At 27.0% G+C, this 20,575-nt stretch overlaps 1 protein-coding gene across 2 annotated transcripts; it reads left to right on the top strand.

Moving 5' to 3' along the window:
• Positions 1–267: 267 nt before the first annotated feature.
• Positions 268–18,659, top strand: LOC122498037 (nuclear pore complex protein Nup153). 2 transcript variants are annotated; one of them, XM_043605533.1, is made up of 9 exons: positions 268–478; positions 1,462–1,749; positions 1,833–2,142; positions 2,236–2,456; positions 6,097–6,488; positions 6,606–9,552; positions 12,123–12,226; positions 15,260–15,376; positions 18,500–18,659. In XM_043605533.1, the coding sequence occupies exons 1-8, from the start codon at positions 410–412 to the stop codon at positions 15,333–15,335; spliced, it is 4,407 nt and encodes a 1,468-aa protein (XP_043461468.1). In that variant the 5' UTR covers positions 268–409; the 3' UTR covers positions 15,336–15,376; positions 18,500–18,659. The 2 variants fall into 2 exon arrangements, with proteins under 2 accessions (XP_043461468.1, XP_043461467.1); XM_043605532.1 differs by lacking the exon at positions 18,500–18,659 and having other exon boundaries at positions 15,260–16,035.
• The last annotated feature ends 1,916 nt before the right edge of the window (positions 18,660–20,575 follow it).

The following is a 20,575-nucleotide window of genomic DNA, read 5'->3' as shown; positions in this document are numbered from 1 at the left end:
CGTCCACAATGGTTTCAATGGTTTCAATTTATGTTGGAACGTAACATAAGAATACAATCAGAAAAATTCTCTTTTCTTATGTTCTATTTTGCTATTCAACATAAAAACATATTTTGTTCGAAAAGATCGAATTTTCGATCAACATATTACTAAATTTGATTGGCTCGCAAAAATTTTCCGTTTTCAGAAAAAAAATAAAATGGACAAGTTTCCAGAGCCAATCAAATTTGACTATAATTGTTCCCTGGGTTTTGTAAAGAGCGCTGGCGCGCAAACGTTTGGCAGCCATATTTTCTCTCGTGGCCTCGTTTTAAGTCGCGCGGTGGTGTAGCAGTGACAATTTGGAATGAAATTATTACGTCTAAATCAATTACCGCGTGTTAATTAGTAGCGAGTGAGGGGTGCGATCATGGCCAAGGGTAGTAACAACGTATCTGGAAGACGGTCACATGGAGGAAAGCCCTACGATCCAAACAACGTGAGTAATTTTGCATGGCTTTCGTTTTCTTTTCCCTCATTCCTTAGCCCCCCCCCCCTTACAACCTGGACCGAACTTGATTTTTCCGCAAAAACGATCATTTTATATGTTGAGAATTAATTTTGTCCCTTAATTCAAAGAGGGATCAAATTATTTATCATAGATCAATATTGTATTTATTTCGAACATGTTTGAAAAAAAAATGTATTTAATGAAAATCCACGCGTAATAAACGTTGCGCTTCAAGATTCAATAACCTCAATCTTAAAGCAGAGCGTGGCGATAATTTCTCATATTTCAGGCATGTTAACCTTGACTTACTGTTCATATATAGTACTTGCAATTTGTTCTGTTGTTCTTTTGTAAATTTATTCGGCAATCAAGTGGGGTTCGCTTTAAAATTATACGGAAAAAAATTTTTGTCACAGTTCAATGAAATGTCTCGGTGAGGGGGAGGGGCGTTTACAATGATTTTGACATTTTTTCTCTATTATAAAATGTATAAAATGAACAAATGGATGATTTATAACAAAATATAGTTGTTACATAAATTATTAAAAATTTGTCGTTGATACTTGGAATTTTTACATTTTTTTCAATATTAAGGATATTTTAATTTAAGTTTTGAATCATTTTTCTAGAATAGTTTTGATTTTTATAATTTAAAAACAAATTGAATAATTTTTTGCTATCTTGGCACATTCAGGTTAGGTACAAAAAATTATAGTTTCTTAAAATTGAATTTAATTAATTTTAGATGAATTCGTAAATGTTTTAATATTTCCACACGACTTTATCGATTTATTGCGTAATTATCGTTGACCTTTAATGATAATTAAAAAAGGGAATAAGAACTTACAATCACAGTTTTTCTTCGAGATTAATGAATTTCGTAGCGAGAAATTAATATTTTTCAAATTGAAAATAATCTAATTATGAGGGGAAAAATGAATGAATATTAAATTATTTATTATTTTATTTAGTCGTTCGTCAAGAAAGTTGCCACAAAGGTAACGGATTTAATACCTCAGCGATCTTGGATCAGTAAATGGTTCAACAGTTCTGAAGATAATGGCGAAGTGTTAAATAATTCAGTAAACACCGAATGCGAAGAATCTACAGAGGAAGTACAACAAGCACCACCTGCAAAACGTCCACGTATACGTATGGATGTAATTCATCCTCCTGGAACATTTAATATTCAATTGAGAAACAAATCTTCTCTTAATAAAGTCGATGAATCCAAGGATTTTCCCAATCACGACGAAACAGTAAGTATTTGTCATTTATAAATAAAAAGTTAATTTTATTTTTCGTATATGCTACTAATATTGAATGTCGTTGGAAAAAATAGAATGAGGATTTCCTCGAACCATTGGCAGCTGGACCGAGTGGTTTACGACGCTTGGTATCATCAACGCCAGCTGTTCAAAATGACGTTAGAAATACAGTAGCGCAAAGATCGAATTTAAATTCATTGAATCCAACTCAGGACAATGGAGTTATTAACGAAGCGGACGATAATTCCGAATCAAGTGAAAGTACCAGCGGGTGTAGTTCTCTAATTCCACAAAATAATAGGCAAGAGGCTCCTTCAAATACGAGCTTTGCTGCCTCATTCACCAACAAGAAGAGGTTTATGGACGATAATAAAATGAATTACAGTAAGAATTGTTTGACATTTGCTTTTGACATATTTTTGCACTTGCTCTTTTTAAAACATATATTATATAGCAATAATTTCCTCTTTTTTTCAGCGAATCATTTGCAGTCGCCTAGATCACTTTTCTTAGACACAAGCAATCGTGACTCGCTCAGCAGTCGCAGACCTAGTTTTAATTCATCAATTATGAGCAACAATCTTGATCGTTCATCATCTCTCGCGTCTCCCTTTTATTCGGGAAATGTCACTTTTGGCGGGGCAAATGCTGCTGGTCTTTACAAACGTACTCGAAGTCTTTTTAATTCCAATAATGAGGTATTTTCTTTACATTTTTCTTCTCTTTATATGAATTTTTCTTTTTTTTTTGTCGGAATTGCCACAGGTCAGGCAAAAACAAAATTAAATTTTTGTCGCCCAGGACTTGAACTAGGTCCGTAAATTTGCTTCAAGTCCGTAAAAGTCAGTTTTTTTGAAAAAAGGTCCGTAAAGTCCGTAATTTGATTGAGAAAAGACGAAAAGTTCGTAAATTGTGCTATATTATTGGGAAAATTTTAGAGAAATTACAAATGATTTCAGAAATCCAATTATTTTCAAAAGTAATTATTATGTTAAAAAATTTTCGAAAATTCTCGTCAAAATTTCAATTATCTTTAGAAATAATTAAATTCTTCACCAAAATTCAACTATTTTCAAAAATTTTAATAAAATTCTTTGCAAAATTTTTAAAGTTTTTTGTAAATGTATACAAACATTTAAGAAAATATATAGTTCACACAACGAACTAAAGAAACACTTTTAATAATTTTTCGAAATTTAAAATTTTTATACCTTCTTTTTACAATAACAAATTTTTGCATCATTTTAAAAAATAATTAATAACTCAAAACAATTTAGAGACTTAAAAATATATTTTATATTTTATGAATAATAATACTTCTACAATATAAAAATTCATTAAGAAAACATAAGTAAGTAAATGTCTAATTTTGTTATTGTTTGCAATAAAATTAAAATTTGACGCACAATTAACAAATACTTTTTCAATATCTTAATTAAAGGTATCATAAAATATTCGTTTGTTTTAAATAAACATATATTAAATAAAAAATTAATTTCAAAATTCAATTATTTCTAAAGATTCACGTTTTAATAGCTAATTATGATATAAAATTTTAATCGAAATTTATTTTTAAATCAATTTTTATTAAAAAATTCTACTAGAATTTAATTATTTAAATACAAAAATAAATAATTTATTGAATAATTGAATGTTTCTTAAAATTCAATTCCCATAAAGAATTTTATCAACAAATTTTTAAATAATTGATTGACTTGGAGGATTGATAACTTCTTGTATATATTAATATTGAATAATTTTTTTTATGTAAATAATTGAATTAAAAATAAATTTCACTTCAAATTTTAGATAAAAATTGATTATTAAAAGCATTATAGTGTGAATTTTTTAAAAAAATTGAATTTTGAAAAGGTTTCATATTAAAATCTTTAAAAATTTTAATTTCTCATACTTTTAACTAACAATTCTGTTAAAGAATTAATTTTTTTGAAAAAGTTTGTTTCAATTTTACTTGAAATTTTTTTTTTGAAAGTTTTATTTTCTAATATATTTAATTGAAGAATTTCCGAATAATAGAAAGTAAAATTGAATTGTAAACAAATGAATTTGAAAATTCTCAAAGAACTTTTTCAAAAATTATTAAAAAATAATGGATTTATAGAAGAATTTTAGTTAAAAACACTTTTAAAAAATTTAATTTTGGAGAAATTACAAATTATTTACAAAAATATTTTTAAATTCTCGTCAAAATTCCAATTATCTTTAGAAATATTAAAATTTTTCTCCAAAAATTCAATTATTTTCCAAAATTTTAATAAAATTTTTGGCAAAATTTCAATTATTTTTAAAAACTTACCTCAATTCAATGATTTTCAATATTTAACATTTTTAAAAAAATTGTCGAAAAGAATTCAATTATATAAAAAAAAATTTAATTAAATTCTATGCAAACCTTTAATTATTTTTATAAAAAGTATTAAAAATTTCACAGGAATTCAATTATTTACAAATTTTTTTATAAATTTCTTCGCAATCATTCAATTATTTTCATAAATAATAAAAATTTTACACGGATTCAATTATTTTCGTAAATAATAAAATTCTTTTTGGGAATTCAATTATTTTCATAAATAATAAAACTTATTGCAGAATTTCAATTATTTTTAATACAATTTTAATCGTATTCGTCGAAAAATGTAATTATTCTTAAAAATTATATTAAAATTCGTCGAAAGAAATCAATTATTTAAAAATTTGTTAATAAAATTCTTAATGGGAATTGAATTTTAAGAAACATTCAAATAATTCAATAAATTATTTATTTTTGTACTTAAATAATTGAATTCTAGTAGAATTTTTTAATAAAAATTGATTTAAAAATGAATTTCAATTAAAATTTTATATCATAATTAAATATTAAAACGTGAATTTTTAGAAATAATTGAATTTTGAAATTAATGTTTTTGAAAAAGTGTAAGTGAATTTTTTTTATATTTTCGACGGTTTAGAGTGCAAACCTGCTAACTCACAATTATGAAATTTTTCAGAAGAGTCAAAAAAGCTTTTCAAAAGAATTTTTAGGTTATATTCTTATAGAACAAAACTTTCAGTATATTTGTTTTATTAATAGAATAACACAATGCTACTTAATAATAATAAGTACTTCCTTTTGAAATATATTTTAATTGATATCTCTTACACTCAAAATATAGACACATTTCAATACAATACAATATATTATGTGGAGTTATAGCAGTGCAATTTGACAGGTGTGGAGTCAGCTGTTTTACTCACAACACTTTTTTAGCAATTTAGAGACATAATTTCGTCAAACTGTTTTACTTGGCTGATGTATCACCTCTTTATCTATCAAATACAAAAAGAATCTCAAATTTGATAAAAAGTGGAGTTAGCTGGTTTGCACTCTAAACCGTCGTTATTTGAAGTATTTTCTAATATTTAAAGAATTTACGAATAATTGAAATTTTGTAAAATTGAATTGAAAACAAATAACAGGGTGGCCACATGTCAGTAAAGTCAGTAAAGTCAGGGAAATGTCAGGGAAAAAAATATTTTGTCAGTAAAGTCAGGGAAATGTCAGGAAACAAATTTTTTGTCAGTAAAGTCAGGGAAATGTCAGGAAAAATTTTTTTGTCAGGGCAATTAAAGAAGAAGGGAAATGTCAGGAAAAAAATTTTTGTCAGTAAAGTCAGGGAAATGTCAGGAAAAATTTTTTTGTCAGGACAATTAAAGAAATTAAGACGGTCATGCAATACATTTTTTGCTCTAAACAAAAAAATTTTTGTCAGGGAAATTCGTTGTTATGTCAGTAAAATGTCAGAGAAATGTCAGGGAAATTGATAAAGTCAATCTTGCGGCCACCCTGAATAAATTTGAAAATTCTTAAAGAACTTTTTCAAAAATTATTAAACATAATGCATTTATAGAAGAATTTTAGTTAAAAACACGAAAATAAAATTCAATTTTGTAAAAGTTACAAATTATTGCAAAAATTCAATTATTTTCAAGAGTAATAATATTCTTCGCAAAAATTAAATATTGTTTAAAAGTAATAAAATTCTTCTCAATTATTTTCACAAATAATAATAAAATAATTAATATAAAACATGAAGAAATTGATCACTCCGAGTCGAGGACTCGGAGTGATCGATATCTTCATGTTTTATAGTTATGAAAAAATTTAATTTATAGTTTTAAGTAAAATGTTCTTTTATTTGACTCGGAGCCGTTATATTTTTGTCAGTAATTGGTCCATAATTTTTCATTTTTGGTCCGTAAATACTTTCACTGGTCGAGCCCTGCAAATGGAATAAATTAATTGAAACAAAATTGTTAATACAACTAACTTTATTTCAGTACAAGCTTAAAGTTCCCCGAAGAACAAACGTCCAGGTGAAACCTTTCAATAATGGAAATATCGATTCTTCTGGAATGAGTCAAACTGCAAAGAGAATATTAGACGCTCTTGAACATTTTTCATCGCCAGTTTTGGATGCGAAGAAAATTCCAATTAAAAATACGACAAATTTGACAAATTCAGGAGGTACGAAAAGACCAAGGGAAGAGGTGGTCACATCGCCACGGGTCGGTCTTCGTCATAGAACTCAACAACTCATGGTTCCGACGGTGCCGGATTTATTGAAAATTAGAAGACGACAGAGATTACAAGACACGACGCTCGCTGCCAGAAATATCGTTTCTGCTCACAGCGCACCTCCAATCACCACACCTTCTGAATATCGTATTCGGTAAGTTACTTTTCAGTACTAAATATATACCTAATCAGATATTAGTTTTTATTGCTATAATTTCCATTTCTCTCTAGAATAATATTTTTAATTTAATTCAATTTTCTTTCTTCTTAGAACGGACGCTGATGATGATCTAAAGTTCCGAGGAAAGCTTCGAGTAAAATCAAAGACAAATCCAATGGATGAAGAGATTGTGGAACCTGTTAATCTTCCAACAATTGCATTACCAATTTCAACTCTTCCACGATTCGACATTGCCCTACCTCAATATACAAAACCAGCCGACAGAAATACTGATAAAGATGATTCGTTTAAATTTGCCAGTCCTATTAAAGTGACAAGTACCACGAAATCTTTATCATCCATCACTGATTTCACCTTCAGTAATCCAATAAATCCCAACGCAAAACAAATTGTCGCCAGTGAATTGAACAGCTCCTCGAGAACATTAAGCATTGAATCGAACGATTCATTTTTGGGTTCAGGTTCAGCGACGAATTTCATGTGGTCCGGTTCGACAGCGCCAAGACCAAAGGAGAAGGCATCATTTAAAGAATCAATTCCCACCGCAACCGTTGAATTAAAGTCGGGAAGTGTCGTTGATTTCCTGAAGGAACTTAACAATAAAAAAGAGGAGACAAAAAAACCATCAAATACAGAAATGGAAATTGAAAATGATGTCGAAATTATAAATGCAGAGAAGACGGAAAGTTGGGAATGTTCCGAATGTTTAATCAGAAACGACAGTACAACACATTGCACTGCTTGTAAATCATCCAAACCGGGCATTAAGGTTAAGGAACCACCGCGTGTTTCGACAACCAACGCCTCACAACTCAAACCAATTGAGAACGATTGTTTCGGTTCGCAATTCAAATTATCATCCGATCAATGGGAATGCAGTAGTTGTTTAGTGAGAAATAAACAGTCGGCGGAGAAATGTGTCTCTTGCATGAGTGCAAAACCAGGAGCAAAAATTACCAAAACCGGAGTTGAATCAGATCTTCTGAAGAAATTCAAACCCGCCAGTGATTCTTGGGAATGTTCCGGTTGTATGGTACGAAACAATGGAAATGTGACCACTTGTCCATGTTGCTCGACCGCAAAACCAGGACAAAAAGAGAAACAAGAAACTTTAAAATCTTTTGATGCTTTCAAACAATCGAGCAGTACGTGGGAATGTCCCTGTTGTATGGTACGAAATGCAGACAACGTAACCACATGTCCTTGTTGTAAGGCCGTGAAACCCGGCAGTGCAAAGAAACCCGAGGAAACCACCAAGGCACCAGTTCTCGGATTTGGTGACAAATTCAAAACACCCACTGGCTCATGGAGTTGTGACGCATGTTTAGTCTCAAACAAAGCCGACGCAACCGAGTGTATAGCTTGTACGAGTGCAAAACCAGGAACGGAAAAAATAACCACAAGCTCAAGTGGTTCAACACTTCAGTTTAGTTTCGGCGCACCGGCGAAGGAATCTTCTTTTAAGTTTGGCCTCGATAAAACAGATGTTAAAACAGATGTTAAAACCACAGAATCATCGAATTCTACCGGTTTCACTTTTGGAATGAAACCAGCAACCACAAGTACAGAGAAATTTACATTTGGCATTCCGAGTAATGATAAGAGTACAACTGAAACGACAGGTTTCACTTTCGGTAATAATAATAAAAAAACTACCGATGATTCGGTAGCGATCACAAAAGATGATAAACCAACGTTTACGTTCGGTATTCAAAAAACAGAGGAGAAGAAAAAAGAGCAAAAAGTGGAACAAACCATTGAGAGTACGGAGAAAAAAGTTGAGAATACTTTCAGTTTCGGAGGTTCTACCAAGGAGACAACAACTGTTATCAGTGGGTTTAAATTCGGTTCACCGAGTGCAAAACGACCGGCCGACAATGATGATGATACTAAAGTGAAAAAGACCGTTTTTGGAGAAACAAATTCTCCATTCACAGCGGTAACGAGTACAAGTAGTCAACCAGTTAGTTCAACTCCTAGTTTTTCGTTCACATCGACTAGTTCACCGGCAATTTCGACACCTTCAGTGACTGCAACAACAACAGCAGCAGCGACGACGACGACGACGAGTCTTCCACAATTTGGTAACGCGACATTGACCTTCGCCGATCAGAGTAAATCAACAAACTTTGGAATTCAACCATCGACGACACTCAATACTTTCTCCTTCGGTGGTAGCAAGACAGAGCCAACAGCCCCTGCGGAAAAGAAACCCCTACTTTCCTTCCCCAGCAACACTGGCTTTGGATCACCATTTCCGCCTCCTTTAGCAAAAACCGAACAACAACTCCCGGTATTTGGAAATATAGAAAAGAAACCACTTTTCACAGCTCCGGAGAAGGTTCTCGCTTTTGGTGACAAAGAAACATTTGGAACTCCAGATAAGACGATTTCTTCCGGTTTTGGTGGAAGTAGTGCGGTGGCTCCACTCTTTCCATCGACGGCACCACCTTCCTTTGGCGCATCAACAACGCCATCGCCTTTTGGATCATCGGCGGCAATATTTGCGAATACAACAACAAACAATTCGTTTAGTTCGCCATCAACAACGAGTGTATTTTCATCAACAAAACCAAATGAAAGTGAAAATTCAGCAGCAACGGCGGCTACTGTTCCACCACCGGCTTCGAATCTCTTCACTTTTGGCTCTTCGACACCAGCGAGTGGATTTAATTTCTGCGCAGGAGGGAATTCCACGACACCGGCAGCGGCCCCAAAACCACAACCTCTCTTTGGCTTTGGAACTGCGGCAAATACAACACAGGCTGGCAATAGTTTCGGTGGAAGTACATTTAGTACGTCGTCAACTGCTCCAGCGCAAGCCGGTGGTTTCTCGTTCAATGCACCAAAACCCGAAGCACCACCTGCATTTGGACAAACAGTACCGCCGCCAGCTTTTGGCGCAACGCAACAGCAACAACAACAACAACCACCACAGACTTCTTTCTCCGGAGCGGGAACGTCAAACGCTGGATTCAATTTTGGAAGCGCTGCACCGCCCTCCGCATCTACTGGGGGCTTTAATTTCGGTGGAATGGTATGTTGATCGTGATTTCTTAAAATCGTTGCTTTCTTTGCTCCTTTATAGTCATAAAGGAAAAATCGTTTCTTATTTTTCTTATTTAGTTCCAAAGGAAATCATCATTTTTTTTCTTTAGTCTCAAAGGAAATCATTATTTTTTTCTCCTTTTGTCTCAAAGGAAATCATCATTTTTCTCTCCTTTAGTCTCAAAGGAAATCATTATTTTTCTCTCCTTTAGTCTCAAAGGAAAAATCGTTCGAAAAAAATTTAAACTCGATATTTTCGTATTTTTTTTATAGTTAAAGAAAAATTAACACCAAAAAGTGTAAATTTTGAACATGTTTGGAAGAAAAAATAAACATTTTTTACAGTAGAAGGAATAAAAATTTTTTTTTTTAAATTAGTAAAAAGTATTAAACAATTACAGTAAAAGAAATTAAAATTCTATCCATACTCTCTACACGGAGAAAAATATAAAGTAACTTTTACTACTTTTATAGTAAAAAATTTCCGGTAAAGCATTTCTGGTAATTTTGACTATTTTTGGAGTAAATTTTGCTACGTTCGAAGTAAATTTTACTAATTTTTACAAATATGTACTTCGAACGTAGCAAAATTTACTCCAAAAGTAGTAAAAATTACCAGAAATGCTTTACCAGAAATTTTTTACTATAAAAGTAGTAAAAGTTACTTCATATTTTTCTCCATGTAAATCTGCATCAGTTAAAATGTTAATTTGTTTCTTGCTTTTGACTCGATTAGAATTTACTGATTCATTAGTAAAAAAAAACAATTGCTATACTGATAAGTAAATAAAATTTTGGCAGATTTAAAAGCAAAAAGTCTATTACATATTGAATTCATTTAATTCATTTGAAATTTTAACTGATTTGAAAACTAAAAATCGGTCACTAAATTAGTTCGGTTAAGATTGTAACTGATTCAGATTTAGAGAGTAAAGAAAATTACGTTGGTGAAGTTCCCGACGTTTATAATCAACGATTTAGAAGAAAAAATATTTTTTTCATTTTCGTATAAAAAAAAATGTTTTACATAATTTTTTCAATTAATTTCATCAATAATTTGAAGAAAAAACATTTATGAACAAAACATTTCATTGGTTTCATCAAGAAAAATGTTTTTTTTCTTTCAATTGTTGATCATAAACGTTGTTAATTAACTTTACCGACGTAGAGAATTGTCAAAAAATAATTGTAACAAGTGTTTAATCTTCATTCAAATTAATAATTAAATTATTTAAAAAATTATTTAAAATTATTTACAAAATTCATCATTTATTTTAGAATTATGTGTGAGTTGTGAATTTTTTTTGAAAAAGTTGTGAACACATTATATAAAATTTAATTTTATTAATTAATAACAACTTTCGATTATTTAAAATGTTTAAAATGAAATTCACCACAAATTTATTAAAAAAACTATGAGTTAAAATTTTTTTTTTAAAATACGAAAATATCAAGTTTGTGGAATTTTTCATTAAAATCAAACTTATGTTAATGCGTTTTCATTTTTTGTTTTTGTTTCATAATTTATGTAATTTTGTTAGTGAAAAATTTTTTTCTGTAAAGAATTTCTTTCAGAATTTTTTGATAATTCTTTAGTATAATTATTTAGTAATTAACAATGTTTAATTATGTTATTAAAAATTGTTATTCATATTTATGAATATTTTTTGTTTTCCATGAAGAATTTCTTTCACAGATTTCAAAAATATATTAATTATTTGATAATTATCAATGTCTAATTATTTTGATATTTATAAATTTTGGTTTTCTATGAAAAATTCCTTTTCTAAATTTTAATAATTATTGAATAATTAATATTTTTCAAAGTTTAATGTGTTTGAAAATAATTTTTATCGCGAGTGGAAATATTTACGCTTAATACGATTTTGGAAACAGTTGTTAATAACTTCATAAAGTGTTGAAAAAAAGATAATTAGATTTATCTGTTACTTTTTGTTTCGTTTTTTTTTAGTCGTTCGTAAATTATTTTTAATAGGAAATTTAAAAAACAAAAATAAACTTCAGTGCGTTTTAACTAATGATTAAAAAACTGAAGAGAATTAATAGAAATACACTTGAAAAAGTGATGAAAAAAATATTTGCAAATATTCGTTTATTATGTATTTCAAAATGTTCGATTTTTTGTACAATAAACAGTAAAAGTATTAAATGCTAATATTTATGTTTTTTTTACCTTGTTTTATTTTTTTATTTTTGATATTAATTTAAAGAAGAAAATAATTGATATTTTTTTAATTTTTGAGATAAAAATAAACGCAACTGAATTTTTATTCAATTGCGTTGTTTTTTTTTTTATATTTTAGTACTTGGAATAAATTATATTTTTGTTTTCAATTTTAATTGAATATGTTAGTGTATTTTTTTTAATTTAAACAAATGTTTCTTATTTAGAAATAGAATAGAATTTAATCTAGTTTTTAAATGTAATGATTTATTTTTCATTCCTGTTTTTAAAAAAGACTAAAAGAAGCAAATTTAAAAATTTCTTTTACATCTTTTTTGAAAATTTTATTTCTATAATTTCATTTATATTTTTAGAATCAAACGTCAAGTCCAGCACCGCCAAGTGGTGGATTCAATTTTAATGCTCCAAATTCAGTGTCATTTAATTTCACTGGAGGAAATCAACCAACAACATTCAAGTGAGTAAATTCTTCAATTATTATTTTAAAGAAAATTTATTATTAAATTAAATTAAACTTTTAAATTTTTAATTTTAAATGTTGAAAATTTTATCAGGGTTGCCACAGGTCAGGGAAAGTAAAATTGGTCAGGGAAGTCAGGGAAAAGTCAGGGATTTTTAGTAAAAGTACTGGAAAAAATTGAATTTTAAAAATTCAAGGAAAAAACTCTAAATTTTGATGTTTTTTTTTGTTTGTCTCGTAAACTATGAAATTATCACGAATTTTAATACAAAACCTTGAATTTTTTCTATTTCTGACAATAATTTCTTTTTAAATAACTAAATTTTACAAGAACTAGGGTAAATGCACTAGTAGTCGGACACTTAAGGATACAATCTTAAATTATGCTTTTTTTCTTGAAATAGCAAATATCTACTGTGTTTATAAGCACATTATTAATTAAAGGAGTTCTTCAGGATTAAAAATCATATAAATTTGTTACAAATAGTTGAGTATTTAATAAAATATAAACATTTTAATAAAAAATTACGAATGCTTTAGTAGTCGGACACTTTTTCCCCTTGTTTCTATAGTCGGACATCTGTCAGATATTTTGGATTTATAAAGTAAAACAGATAATTTTTTAATTGCTATCTGCTGGAAAATGGAATTAAAGCAAATTAGAAGTTATTAATATAATATTTAAACCCTATAAGTTTTAATATTTATGATTAATTATCAACAAAACTTTGTGCCACTCATCGCGCTACTCGAAAATGGTTGTATCTATAGTCGGACACCATGATTTTTAAAACATTAAATAAAATATTTCTTGTTTAATTATTTTCGAAAATAACACTATTTTAATAAAATATAAACTTCACACATTCGTCTAGTATACTTTTTAAAGTAATTATCACAATGCATTATTATTTATTTGACAAAAAACACGAAAGTGTCCGACTACTAGTACTGTCCGACTATACCCGCACTTACCCTATCATAAAATTATGAGAAATAAATTATTTAATGAATCATTTTTACAATTTTCATAAATACTAGATTGATAAAAAAATTTTAGTTGAAAATACTAAAAAAAAAATGGAATTTTGGAAAAGTTACAAATAATTCCAGAAATTCAATTATTTTCAAAAGTAATAAAATTTTTCGCAGAAATTCAATTATATTCAAAATTTTCTAAAAATTCTGGTCTTTTAAATTATATTTTTAAAAATAATAAAATTCTTCTCCAAAATTCAATTATGTTCAAAATTTTTTTAAAAATTCTTGTCAAAATTTCAATTATCTTTATAAATAATACAATTCTTTTACGAAATTCAATCATTTTTAAAAACTTTAATAAAATTCTTGACAAAATTTCACAGGAATTCAATAATTTACAAGATTTTAAATAAATAAATTTCTTCGAAATAAATCGATTATTTTCATAAATAATAAAATTTTCACAGGAATTGAATTATTTAATACAAAAAATTTCAGAAAATTTTTCGAAAAATATCAATTATTTAAACAGAATTTTATAAAATTCGTTACAGGAATTCAATTATTTAAAAAAAATTTAACAAAGTTCTTTTCAAGAATTCAATTATTTTTAGAAATAGTAAAATTCTTCACCGAAATTCAATTATTTTTGTAAACTTGAATAAAATTCGTTGGAAGAAATTCGATTATTTTAGAAAAATTTTAATAAAATTTTTGGAAAAAGTTTTAATTATTTTCATAAATAATAAAACTTTTCGCAGGATTTTAATTAATTTTTGATACAATATTTTAATCAAATTCCTTGATAATTGTAATTATTCTTAAAAATTTCATTAAAATTTGTCAAAATAATTGAATTATTTAAAAATTTGTTGATAAAATTCTTTATGAGAATTCAATTTTAACAAACATTCAATTATTCAATAAATTATTTATTTCTTAATTTAAATAATTGAATTCTTTTTACCGAATAATCGATTTATTATTTATGAAAATAATTTAATTATTGCAACGAATTTTATTACAATTTTTTGAAATAATTGAATTTTTTTGAGGAAATTTACTACTTTTTAAAAATAATTGAATTCTTGCGAAGGATTTTATTAGGATTTAAAAAAAAATAAATAAAAATAATAGTAATAATAATAATAATATAATAATATATAATAATAATAATAATAATAATAATAATAATAATAATAATAATAATAATAATAATATAATAATAATTTTTTTTTTAATAAAATTTTTTTTGAAAAATTTCATGGTAATTTAAATTATAACAAAACATGAAGAAGGCGATCACTCCGAGTCTTCGATTCGGAGTGATCGCCTTCTTTATGTTTTGTAATAATATTCTTATAAATTGTTGAATTTCAAAAAGGTTTGAATTTGAATGTATTGAAGAATTTTAATTCCTACGGAAAAATAATAATGATGAAATATTTATTTAAAAAAGAAATTATTGATGTTTTTGAATAATTTTACAATTAATGAAATTTGTAATAAATGTAATAGAACATTTTTTTGAGTTTGTAATAATTTTTAGAGTGAATCAGAATATTTTTTAGAATCAGGGAAAAAGTGAGAATTTTGTCTGGAAATCGGGGAAAAGTCAGGGAAAAATAAAATGAAATATTTGTGGCAACCCTGTTTATATTAAAATTGTTTTGTATACAATATTTATTTAAATTTAAAAAGTACCTAGGTTGAAAATAATTAAATAAAAAACATTAAATTAATTGATTATTAAATTAAAAATTAAAACATAATTCTTAAGACTTAAAATTCAGAAATATGTGAAGATAGATTCATTATTATTTATGTAAAGATTCTAGAATATTTGAAATACCTAGTTTTTGAACATGTTTTTTATTTTATGGAAAAATTCGTTTTTTAATTCAATTTAATGTAAATAAAAATTCAACGAAACTTTTATTCTATTGCTTTTAATTTACTTTCGCTAAATATAATCACCAGTGTTATTGATTTTCAAAATTCTCTTTAAAGTAAATTTATGTACTAAAATATTTTAATGCTTGTTCACAGCGCTACACCAAAATTACCAATACCACAAAATCAACGAAAAATCAAAACAGCGAGAAGAAGAATGACACCACGGTAGACAAGAAAGTTCATTGGTTGAGGTGTGAACAAAAAAGACAGGTGCGTGTATTGTGTCCGCATTTAAATACAAAGCAAAACAAACAAACAAAAAACAGTAGACTATCTTTGGCGGATCAACTTTTCTTGCGATAGAATTAAAAAAAATTCATAACTTTTAAAAAATCAATCGCTTCGAGTTGGTGGTACTTCAAGCAGCTTTTGTATTATATTTGTGTTGATGACTCGTGCTTCAGTACAACCGCTTGTGTGTTCCCAAAAAAAGAGAAAGAAAAGACGACAGCGAAAGCTAGATCTAGCGATTTAAAGAAAGCAAATGAAAAAAAAAAGAAAAAAAAATGAAAGGAAACGAAAAAGAATACGAACGAAAGTGCGATAAAAGAACGAGCAAGAGAGAATTTTGTAAATTATAAATTATTTAATTATATTCTAGTAACAAGACGATGTTTTTGAGATTGAACATTCGTAGTCAGTTTTTAGCCAGGAAAAAAAATTACACCGGAAAGAAAAAGAGACTTTGCGATAGAAACAAAAAGAGGATGTTAATTTTGCTTTTCAATGAAGGAGGACCGCTTCGAGATTCGTGTGCAATCAATGTTAGCGGGGGATAAAAAAAATAAATCTCAACCTGCTCAGGTAAGTATAAGTCCTTCATACTGCTCGCAAAACGTGAGTTTCCACTTTTCGGGGAAAAATGCTTTGAAAAAGAATAGTCCCTTTCTTCTACTCTCTCCGTCTCGTTAAATACTTATTGTTATCGGACCTTTCGTTCAATATTTTTTTTATGTTTTTTTTTAACTGATCTGTGATTACTCTGTTCTTTACCTCTCGTACACGAGACAATTTTTGTCTGTACAGTTTAGGAATGTTGAGCGAAAAATTCTCGACATTTTTTTTTTTAAATAATTAAAAGAACACGAATTTTCTCAATTCTCGAAATATTAAAAAAAAAAAAGCAAATACTTCTTCTTGGGAGGAAAAATAAATCGATGTATCTAAAAAAAAAATACCCGTAAAGTTGTGAGTAACGTGAAGCGACTGTATATCACAGTGGAATTCCACTAAACGTGTAGGAACATAAACTCAGAAAAAAAAATTTACTATATTATATATTTTAGCTAGGATCTCGGGAATGGCCCTATATCAATAGCGCCATTCCACGAACGTTGTAAGATATACGTTAATTTAATTACAAAAAAAATAAAAATGGCATTCGGATAGTACAAAAAAAAAACACGATTACGGAAAAATGTTTCCGCTTGTTTACTTGAAATTGTATATTTTTTTTATATCCTTAGGAACTAATCCTATAAGAGAATAATTACTGAATGCCATTTTACTAGGCTTGTATCTTTATTAATAATTAAGTATGCTGTGTATTTTATCATAGTATGAGTGAAATTAAAACAAACGGAACTGAGAAAAAAAAACCGTGGCTAAAATTACAATCAATTATTTAAATGAAAAAAAACGGGGCTTCTAAAAATGAACTTTTTTTTACTCTTGTTTAAAAAAAATACGTTCTCTTATTTAATGGATTTTTTTTTTAACAAATTTTATCAAGGTCGCGTCATCTTGATTATTATTTAACAGAGCGTATGACGAAATTTTTTTTTATATTCTGATGGGAATAGTTACTTTATTGGATCAACTTTTTTCTCATGGTGTCCAGATATTTATGAATTTAAGTTATGATTTAGCGCTATAAAATTCTTCAGTTTTTTATAGTAAATTCTTCATTTTCTTTAGGGGAAAAAATAATTTCAGTTATATTTTTTTATCTGCGAAAAGAGAAATGTTATATATTTAAGATCTTTATCGATATGATATACATACAATAACAAATAAAGTGTTAATTATCTATAAAATAATTTTTTTCATATTTTTTATTTGTCTGAGAAGCAAAAAAAAAAACCTTTGAATTCCAAAAGATGAAAATTGATTTCCATTTTTTATCATTTATGTAGACAAAATTTATTCTTTTTTGTTAAATTATAATTTAATCAGAAATTGTACTTGAAAATTGGAAAATTTCTTTTATTATCGTTTCATATAAATTTTTTTTTATTATCGTTTTTTATAAACAACAATTTTCAATTTTAATATTTTCATAAAAATGTATTTCTTGCTATTTGTTAAACACAAAAAGAGAGAGACGGTTTTTAAATGACAATTTTTAGCTAAAATAGTTTGATCAGAAAATATTTACTGCTATTGATTTTACATATTTTCGAGTTTTTATCTAACATGGAAAGTTTTTAATTCAGAAAAATATTATTTTAATGTTCTTAAACATTCGAACGTTCAAATCAACGACATTTTTTATTCCATTGCAAAAGAAAATTGTTTTTCATATTAAAGAAATTCTTAACTATAAGAAAATGTTCCATTTCAGTGTAATAATTTTCGAAAGTATTTGAAAATTTGAATAGAAAAAATTTTTTATTTATTTGAACGTTCAAAACTGAAAATTGTTTTATGAAATAAAAATTTATCTACCTATAGAGGAATAAATTCAAAATTACAATAGAAAGAAAAATTAATTAATATTTATGAAAAGTTTTTACAATCAGAAAAATATTCTTCTATGAAAGTTTATTATTAAAATTATCGATCGAAGAAGGAAAGAATTGAAAATTAAAATAGAAAGCAATTAATATAATTACTGTAATAAATAATTAATTAATTAATTAATTAATTACCGAATATTAATGAAGTAGAAAAATATTTGGAAGAAGTAAAAAATTAATCCATATTTCAAACTGATTTCGAATACATTGCGAAATGTAAATCTGGACACCATGTTTTGAAGCATTTTGTCCGGAAATTAAAAACACTTTCATTTTGATCGGTGAAAATAATAGAAAAGAAAAATTCTCTAAACTATTTTTTTAATGACAAAATAAGTCGTATTTTTATACACAAGTTTCAATTTTATATCCACTTTTTTTATTTGTATGAAAAGTTATTTATAAACTTTATAAATTAATTAAAAAGTGAAAAATTATTAATTATAATTAAAACGTGAAAAATTATTAATATTAAAAAATGAAAAATTATTAATTAATTAAAAAAACGAGAATGAAAATTTAATTTCCATGTAAATTGAATTAATAGTAATTTGTAATTTTACATTTTTATGTTGACACTTCTTTTTTTTGACAGGGTTTGTAAAGCTGTGAAACAATGGGAAATTTTTCTTTACAATAGAAAAAAAAAAGTTGCAGATGTTGAGTTTTTACGTGCAAAGAGCAATCCATTGAGTGATAATGTTAAATATTTATATAAATATAAAAAAAAAGAAAAGAAAAGACTTAGAAGTTAAGAAAGAGAAATTGGAAGATGATGACGATGATGAGAGTCGCACACACACACAATATTCTTTTTAGAAGTCCCAAAGGCAGAGTAGTTAGGCAATGAAAGAGTTTTTCGCCTTTCACTTCTTATTTAAGATTAAGCTATAGTTGTATAATGTTATGTCTCTAGTGTTGGCTTAATTCATAAATGACAGTGGCCAAAAATAACTCGGCACATGATCCACAACTTCGCCATAATCTAGATGTTTAAGTACAAAAGAAAAAAAAAATTGTTTAAATTTTTTCAAACGAGAAAAAGTTTTCAATTTTGTAACACCACATTTTTTTCAATTTTACTGTATGATTTTTATTTTTATTAAAAAGATATAATACGTTTTTAAAATATTTAAAATAATTTTTATTCACTATTTATTTTTGATATTGTGATGACTATTTTGTATAAAATATATATTATTTTTATGAGAAATAATATTTGATGAATTGTTCAAGAATTGAAAACTTTTTTTTTACGAAAATACTATCGTGTAGGGGTTTTTTTTATTTACATTTATTCTTACATTACTTCGAGAAAGAACTTTCAATTTATTTTTTTTAATTAAAAAATCAAAGAAATCAAATTTGTTGAATATTTAGAGTTTTGGTTGAAATTTCTTTGTTGAAGTGATGATGATTTTTTTGTGAAGATGAATTATTTTATGGTCTGTGAATCCAATACTCTTGATAGTCAAATCGAATTTATAGTAAATTTCCGAAACATTAAGTTACCAAATGTTAAATATTCTCAATAATCGTACAAAATATTTTTAAATGGAAGTGCATTTTTTTCGCTTTTATTTATTATATACTTACAACAAAGACAAAAATTTGTCTTGTTTTTGCTTTTTTTTAATTACGTTTTTTCAAATTTTGATTGAAACTGTTTCAAAAAAAAATTTCTAGTTTTTAATTTTAATTTCAGAAATAAAATTTAAGTTTTGATTTTTTTCTTGAAATTATAGTTTTATAAAAGAAGAATGGAAAAAAAATGTTTGTACTTCCATTTTCGTCCATTTTGACATGCAATAATTTTTTGAGTTTTATTGTAATATAAATAAAGAAAAAAGAAAATGAAAAAATGAAAATGAGTAAATGTTAATAGTAATATACATATATTAAAATGTAAAGTAAAATTGCGCTGAGTTTTTTTTGAATGTCTTACTGTCTTACACCGTGAACATTCTCTGGTAAGGCTGTGGAAAAGAATCCTATTATCTCCTTTTGACAAAAGGAAAAGAATTTCCAAATTTATCGATATGTGCGGACTACGTATCGATTTGCCTCGCAAAGCGATGCATTTTTTTTTTTTGCTAAAATAAAAAAAAATATGTATTTTATGGCCTTAAAACAAAGCATCATAATCGACTATTCGAGAAAGCGTATTGGAATTGTTTTGTAGCATTTTATACTCTCCATTGTAATACGTTTTTAAATATAGACATTTAAAGAAGAAAAAAATCACTCAGAATTTAAAAAAAAAATGATCAAAATGATGCTTTACAAATTTATAAATACACGAGAATTTTCAATTCTGGAAAATTCGAAAAAAATTAAATTGAAACAAATATTTGGTCTTTGATTTACAATTTCGAAAAATAAATTTTCTCATGAATGTATTTAGGTATCGATAAATCAGAGGCCTTATTAATGGATCATAGAGTCGATCGAAAAGAAAGAAGAAAAAAAAACCCGAATCAATACGAATTTTCACAAAATGTGCAACGATAGCACTTAAATCATATTTAAATGAAAAAAAAGAGAGTTTGTTATGAAATAAATCCAATGACTGATTGTAACTAATTAAATAATTGAGAGAATGTTCACTGTATGCTTCCGGTGCTGTGGAAAAGGCAAATTTTTCAAAATGTCTCCACAAGGTGTAATGGTA

The sequence above is a fragment of the Leptopilina heterotoma genome, unplaced genomic scaffold (genome assembly GCF_015476425.1).
Source record: "Leptopilina heterotoma isolate Lh14 unplaced genomic scaffold, ASM1547642v1 Lhet_14, whole genome shotgun sequence".
In the NCBI taxonomy this organism is placed as follows: domain Eukaryota; kingdom Metazoa; phylum Arthropoda; class Insecta; order Hymenoptera; family Figitidae; genus Leptopilina; species Leptopilina heterotoma.
Note: the sequence above shows the minus strand (reverse complement) of the source record. Positions and strands in the feature narration are given on the sequence as shown.